At 46.4% G+C, this 8087-nt stretch overlaps 1 protein-coding gene across 1 annotated transcript in view; it reads right to left on the reverse strand.

Annotated features, from left to right (window-relative positions):
* TAF1 (TATA-box binding protein associated factor 1) overlaps window positions 1-8087 on the reverse strand; it is a 63373-nt gene that overhangs the window by 11524 nt on the left and 43762 nt on the right. The window contains 8 exon segments of the mRNA XM_025205046.1: window positions 13-135; window positions 511-578; window positions 1942-2119; window positions 3520-3618; window positions 3861-3969; window positions 4186-4397; window positions 4935-5100; window positions 5707-5920. Of these exon segments, the coding sequence (XP_025060831.1) occupies window positions 13-135; window positions 511-578; window positions 1942-2119; window positions 3520-3618; window positions 3861-3969; window positions 4186-4397; window positions 4935-5100; window positions 5707-5920 (1169 nt within the window).

Raw genomic sequence — 8087 nt, forward strand, 5'->3', positions numbered from 1 at the left:
TCAGTCACATACATCTGGAACTGCCATCATCTTCTGAGTGACAATGTTATCCAAAATGAAGGAAAAGGCCACTTGGTCATCATCATCCAGGAGGGGATTAATTGCTTTCTCTAAACGAGCCAGTTTATCTTCTTTCTGAAATTAAATTAAGGGATATCAATAATTGATTCCTCAACACCACCAAAATAAACCTGCATGAAGAGGTAGGTATCACCCGGCTAATTAGAGAGATGTACCCACAAAACTGTGCAACAGCCCACTGCAAAAGCCCATGAGAAGTAGGGGACAGGAAAAGCACCAAATCTTTGAGAAAGAACCCAAGGTAAAATTGTGAGATTACTCCATGAGAAAAAATTCATACAAGCAGCCAAAAGAGAAAAGGATTCCCACCCCATTCATTCTTCCCACTCCCCTCCTAAACTCTTACCTGCCTTCCCACATCCCTTGCCCTCTACCCTTCCTGCTCACTGCTTCCCTCTGTTCCCACAGGAATAATGTAACAAGACTTGCCTCTCTCAGTTTTTCATCACAGACGTCCAGCATGGATTGAGATATCTGGGTCAGTGAGTGCTTTGGCCCTGCAAATATATAAGTTCAGTGATGCAACCTGGTCTCTCTTCCAGTTTTGGGGGCTGGGGGGAGAATCACTGTCACAGCACCACTGTCACCATTACCCACCTTGCGTTGTCATCTTAAGATTTAAAAGCCAGTGCAGTCCAGAGCCAAGCTTGGGGACACTTTTCCCAGCTCATTTCCCCCCTGGGCAACTTCCCCTTAATGAGCAGCTGGGGGGGGGCAGAAAGCAGAGGGGATGTGGAAAAAAGATGGGGGCGGAAAAGTAGGCAGCATTGCTCCTAGTGTCCAGCAGCCACTCCCAAAGGGAGTGGTATGGCAAAGCCCCTGCCTGCTTCTCACACTGGAACTCCAGTGTAAGAAGCAGATGGGGAGTAGCTGGTGGCTGCTCCAGCCCAACCTTCCTGACTTATGGAACAGGTGGGAGCAGCTGCCCCCTGGACCTTCTCTGGAACAGTGACCACCGTCTTTGGAAGGTATGGGAGCCTTTCCCCCTGGCTCCACTCCTCAAGCTGAAGGAAAGCATGCAGACATTCAGTCTCCTAAAAGAAGCTCTCCCAGGATTGACTTAACATTTATGCTCTGGGAGAAAAAGCTCAAGTGTCTTCACCCTTGTGATTTTTACCAGGAGAACAGTGACTCTCCTAGTAGGAGTTGAACATCTATACATAGCCATAGTGCATTTTATTTGCATCCACTTTCACCTCCAGCTGCACATTATGGTATAAAATATAATGTTTTAAAGAAATAAGTTTCCGGTCCTTCTGGCTGGGAGGGGAACATTACAAAAAAATTAACCAGATGCAACTCACTACTATGCCTAAATCTGCAGTGGGTGAAATAACAGCTCAGAGTGTGAACTGCCCCCATTCACTTCAAGAGATTCACCGACTTTGATGCACACTACTGTAAGTGTGAGCACCAACACTGTACCACTACCAGAAGTCCGAGTACGAAAGGAGAGAGAAGGATGATTGTTTCATGACGATTTATACTATCTCACCTCATTCAGGCTTCACCAGTGCTTGGGTTCTAAGCAATCTGACATGGTGCCATCACCAAGTCACCTTACCCCAATCTGACCCCTAATGACAAGTGTTCATTATACCCTCACTAACCAAGGCATTCATCTCGGTGATCACAGATAGATTTTAGTCAGCTCTTTTCATCCACTCATATGCCGACTCACATTTACTGAACTCCTGATACATTTGAGGAAATAAAAGAAACCAAACCCCTTATTTTCACCCTAGCCATTTCAGCAGTTAGCTGGTTCACCTTTTCCCTGCAGAGTGCAAGGTGATTCCCTCCCATGCACCACAGCACCAAAATAGCAGAGGAGAAGCTCCGTTTCAGGAAGCCTCCTACCATTGTACATGGCACTATTCTTCACAATCAGTTCCACGTGTTCTCGAAACTCTTCCCGGGATGGATACTGGCGCTTGCGGACATTCTCACGCAGGGTCTGTAGATCCATCGGCCGTGTGATGATCTTGTAGTAATCTTTGACAACTTTCGGGTTAACGGGCGTGTGAAAGGGGTACGTCTATGGATGCCAAAAAGTTCCTTCATTCACATGACGTTAACCTCATCATCTTAAATTTAATTTCTACAAGCAAGACAGGCAGCACTTCACAAGCATTTGAGAGAGAAACCATGTCTTTGTCCCACTCAGCTACAAATGGAGATCATGTGACTGGTATTGTCTGTCTAAGTCATCGGTCACAATTTAGTCAGCTATTATCACAGGGGAAAAGCAGCTGGCAAAACCTCTATGAATCTCAGCAGCAGTTACCAGGTACTTAGCACTTTCAACACCAAAGTCAGTTTTATGAGATCATAATTAAGGATTTAGGAGATTAATTTTAAGCTCATATTTTCATAAATGTTGGCAAACAGCTTGAAGCCATTTCCAAATCAAAACCTTAAAACAGGAATAATGAAACAATAGGTCTAACCAAGGCTCCACACATAATTATACAACTATATAATCTGCTGCACAGTTTTCCCTCATGGTTTTATTCTATAATTGTGCTCTTGATTCTAAAGTCTTGTTCACAGGGGAAGTTACTCCAGAATAGCTATTTACAGCTTCCAAGTTAGGTTAGTTTACTTCTAAAATACATTAAATAAAATCAAAATAAGGATTTATTATTCCAGAATAGGCTTTCCACACAGGGAGTCAATCAGGAATGGCTATTCTTTTGCAAACTTACTCCCTATATGAACTGAAACTAACTTCCTTGTATAGACAAATCCTAAACATTTATTTTAAATTAAAAGGAGTCAAGAACCCTCTGCTCCTTACAATTACAAAGATAAATCTTTCAGGGATACAACAAAAATAAACCAATGTAGCATTGTTCAATTCTGGAAGCAGCTTAGAAGAGAGAACCAAAGTGCAATGGGATGTTATTTCTGAAGTTTAATGAGAACACTCAGGATTCACATTAGGAATTATTCCTCTGCTCATCATTTTGGTAGAGACAAAATCAAATGGTTTGTACATTGAGTGATAGATGGCAGACCAAGTAACAAGAAAATAAACTCCCTCCTCAAAACTTACTCTGCCTCTTCTCCCCACCCCCAATACATATGCACTTCTGTCCAAATGACAGTAAGGGAAAGTCAAGAAGAGATGCATACCCTTTCAATGCCAAAAAGCCTTAACTGCTTTCCCTGCTCCCAAAAGACCAAGCTATCATACTATCTACACCACCTGCAAGATACAGTTCTTCTTACTAAAGACCATATTCAGCACAACAATCTGGAAACTTGAGGGAAACGTAAAGCAGCACAGGATGCTTGCCTGACTAGACCTGGAAGTGGGAGTAAAGAGAGAGCTAGAGAAAAAGATGTTGCATAATCCTCAGGTCTCTGCTAGACAACCCAGTCCCTATCATGCTACCCAGAGCGTAGACCTTGTTTTGCAAGGCCTAAACTTACATTGGGAAGATCCCTCATGTCATTGATGATGCCTTCCAGGATAGACGACAGAGTTACCATGGGGTCTGTTCGTCGCCGATGGATAGACTTGTGAGGCCGCTGGGGAAAAAAAAGAGAAAAAAAAAAATCAGATAAAATCAGTAAGCTAAGGTATTTTCAAGACACAAAGTACAAATCTAAACAAGTTCTCTGCAAGTTTAGTTTACTGAATTCTACAGGCAGACGTGTAGATACCCATCTCACATGCTGTTCTATGGATGCACAGGACAACGCAGCAATATGTCAATATGGACAACAGAACATAAAGAGACTACAATCAATTCAATGACACCCGAACTCACATTCAAGTAATCACAGTGAACAGTGGTTCCTACTCGCCGCTTCTTCTTTGGAGGAAGCTGCTGTTTAGGGAACTTCAAGACCAAAGATTTCCTGCGAACCTCATCTGCACTGGAAAAAAAAAGTAAACACGAGTACTTCTATTTCCTTCCCCTCTTTCACCACCAAGACGCTTGCCCCTTAAGATGCCTCTGACCCCGTCTGCTGTGATGCTATACAGTCAGAATTGAATTACTGCACTGTTAACAATACCACAGCCACACTATTCCTGCGACTACAGCCCCTGCCCCTTCTCAGCACCCAACCTGGCCTCCACTCCCACCCTACCTCTCAATCAGTTGCTTTCCCAGGACAATTTTGGTCCCTTCCACTTTGATGAGCTCTTCATTGTCATTGTGGATGACCGTCTTTTCCAGCTCCTCTTCCTGCTCCTCTGTCATGGCAACGGGGTTGGAGGGTGGAGCGTTTGTTTGGTAGTACAGTGGGCAGAATTTATTAGTCCTCATATGCCCAATCGCACCACAAGCTCCACATTTCAACTACAAAGACAAACACGATGAAAAATGTTGTCGTCATAGAGCTTAGAACTAGAAGAAACCAATAAGAATATTTAGCCTGATCTCCAATACATCACAAACCACTGCCTTTCATCTAGATACCCCAGTACTGAGCCAAATAAACTTATAGCAAATCATTACAAGCAAAAACATCCAGAAAAAAGGTAATACAGCAGCTTCTCACGGGCCTGACACTAGCTCCAGATGACAAATGTGAAAGGGACAAGTACATATCAGAGCAGAACAGAAGGGCTATTGCACACACCATACCAACTGCCTTTAGCAATAATGTGGAAGCACTGGCAACAGTACCAATGCACAAGGAGTATTCTGAACTATTTTACAGTACTGTTAGGCATGGTGCGTGTGCCAGTTGAGGTGCACTTCCCTGCCTGTGCTGTCAGAATCTACCCACAGGCTCTCTCCCCTATTCTCTACAGAGATCGTTTGTCAGAACGTTTCCAGTTGGTTTTGCTTCCTCAGGAAAGATTTTTCCTTTCATCTGATGTTTCTCATTACCTTCAGGTCTGGCCGCTCCTTCATCTTCTTGGGCTTCTTCTCTGGGGGACCTTTGAGTTTCTCCTTTTCCTGATTTCGTTTGAGCCGGCGCAGCTGCTCTTGAATCCTGCGTCGCTCCTTCCGCATTTCCTCCCGGTGCTGCTCATCAAAGAGGGCAAATTTCCGTCTACAACACAAGGTTTTCCATCTGGGTCTGTACTTTGCCAAGCACCATTCTAGCAACCTGCTGTTTCTGGACTCGAGTCCTACAACAGGATCCCCCTGGAGGAGTCAACGCAGCCAACTAACAGAGCCTTAGAGCAATAACAGTCCATCCTGACTAGGTCAAAGTTAATGCAAAAGCCCCAACATGTAAACCTCGGAGGGATTTGTGGCAAACACTCCAGTTCAAATGGAAAGAGCTACAATACACTAGTTAACATTACACACAAGCGACAGAGGTAGAGAGCACATGGTGCTGTATTACTATAGCAGAAGAGACATATCCAGTGCACACAGTTAAATACAACAAGCTTTGACAACTTTTCCTGTGAAAAGACAAAGGTGAATCAAAGAGCCACTTACGACTTGGAAGGCACGGTCTGAGCATCACTATCTAGTGCTTTTCATGACGGCTTGGGATTTAACGTATCCCATTCCACTGGTAGGAGCAGAGAGCACTTCAGAGCTCAGGCTCCTGAGGTCCAGGGTCAATGGAACAAGATCCATTTCCCAGCCCAGGAACCACAAGCAATCCCAACAACATTCTTAGGTAAATGTCCTAGGACCTTACATGAACTCTTCATCTTTGGTAGTCCGTATCCGGCAGTAGGCATCAATGACAGAGGGCTTCCGAACCGTCTCACACCGCACATATTCTTTTCCATCTTCATCTCGGAATGTGCGATAGATTTTGAGCCGACGGCCAGTGGCAGAGGAGTTGAGACTGGTTACTGAAGCGGTATCATCATCTTTGTGAGAGCCTGCTGAAGTGCCTGAAGCCGATGCTGCAAGACAGGTTATTTCAGCATCTTGCAACAGCAAGGAAGTTTGGTAAGAACAGCTCAAGAGACAACACCAACCTATCATTGACAAAGGTAAGGGCAGATGAGCAGAACTGTGTTCCTGCTTAAAGATGTAGTATTAATGTGAAACCCATCATTGCTCTCCCTCCTCCTCTCCCCCCCACCCCCCGCCAAAAGGATGCCTATTGGCTCAACAAGGCCCACAAGATTTCATACATAGAGGAAGCTCTGTCAGAAGATTCATGGACAACTAAGTTATGATGTCTATAGCCACATCTGCAGAACATTGGTATAAGAACTGTATGGTGGGTAAAGAACTGGCTCAAGGGAAGATGACAGAATACTTTTCAACACGACACAACCATCAGGTTGAGGGGGGTTGGGGGTTACTATTCAAGTTCCTCAATAAGCTGATCTTATTTAATATTTCTGTTAACGGCCTTGGCACAAGAAGCAAACATATGCTAAGGAAACTTACTGGTGACAAAACAGGGAGTCATGGTCAATGCAGAAGAGAAAGAGGAAAAAGGGAGCCAGGCAGGAAGAACTAAGGCACCTCAAGGACTGGAGCAAAAGAAATGGGCTGCTGTGGGACCGTGCAAAGTGCAAGTTCACGTTCTTAGGAGTTAATGACAGGAATCAAGGCTATAAGCTGGGAACTCATCAGTCGGAAACAACAGAGGAGGAGACTGACACGTACACTAAGGATGATTATGAACCACCAATGTGGTGAGGCCCTAGATGCTTGGAATGATTAAGCAAGATATTTCCAGAAGAGATAAGTAAGAATTAATGCCACTGTATGACAAGGTTCTTTGGGTGAACATGATATCTTTTATTAGACCAACTTAAATAGTTGGAAAAAATTCTTTTAGCAAGCTTTCGGGTTTAAAAACCTTTTGTCAGGCTGAGGAAGTCTCTGCAGTTGCCGTGTGCTCTTCCTGGATTCATTCCAAAAAAAGGACTACTAGGGGTGAGGATGGAGGTGAAAATGGAGAGCCTGTTTTACAAGAGATAATAGGCTAGAAGCTGACTTGTTGACCTGGCAAAACGCAGACCGAGGGTGGAACACTACTGCTGTCTATAAATATATCAGGAGCAAAAACCGGACAAAGATAGAACCACTTAGAGCCAGGGATGCCCACAGGCCAAATACTCCATCGAGCCTGCTCCATCGAGCCTGCTGGGCTAGTGGCAGGATTTACTCAAGCGGCAGGGGGTGGGTGCGTGCAGTACACTGCCCAGACTATGGGAGGATGAGGGCGAGGCACAACTGAAGTCCCCAGGCTGGCAGGGAACACCAGAGAACTGGGCACAGACCAGGCACGTGAAGGGGTGGGGGGCCACCAGCTGCTGTCCTGGGCAAGGGGGGAGCCTCAGTGCCACTTCTGCCCTGCTCCAGCCGGGGGCTGTGGAGAGTGGCTGCATAGGCAGCTGGGCTCAGCTGAGAACAGCTGGAGCAGCGTGCAGGTTGCTCTTTCTAGTGCCTACTCCCTTCCCCACCCTCATCTTGATGTCCCCACTAGCCAGGAGCAGGTGTCAGAAAAAGGAATCTGTGTGTCACCATGGCTGTCCCTGGCCAAGCCTGGCTGGCCATGCAGCCATTCCTCACAGCTCCAGGTGGAAGGAGGGCAGGAGAGGCTCTGGGGCTCCCTGCATTGTCAACTGGGTATTGTGGTGGCGACAATGCCACAGGCAGGGCTGTTCTTTCAGTACCTGTTCCCACCCCGTGGAGGATGTGGTGGAGTGGCAGGAAGTAGGTGCAGGAAGAGGAATCCATCTGCTGCCACAACTGTCCATTGGTATCCACGCAGCTGCAGCCTGCAGCTGGAGCAGCTCTGGGGCTTGCCCAAGGACAGCAATGGTGGCAGAGTTGAAGTGTGACTGCATATGACAAAGGAGCACCTTCACAGGTAACAAGCCCCGCCCAGGTCCCTACTTCGCCCAGCCCCCCAGGGAGCCATGCGACCGGAGCCGCGCAAACAGGCTGCACAAACAGGCGCGCTTCTCTGCCGGTGCGTGAGTTAGCGCGGAGTTCGCACGGGAGGGCCCAGGACCCTGCCTGTGCACCCCCCAGAGTAGACAGCCCCAGCCGTAGCCAGCCTCCAGAGGCATGACACAGATGGGCACGGGCTGCACACCCAGCGTC

Source organism: Alligator sinensis, unplaced genomic scaffold (genome assembly GCF_000455745.1).
Source record: "Alligator sinensis unplaced genomic scaffold, ASM45574v1 scaffold1059_1, whole genome shotgun sequence".
NCBI classification, from domain to species: domain Eukaryota; kingdom Metazoa; phylum Chordata; order Crocodylia; family Alligatoridae; genus Alligator; species Alligator sinensis.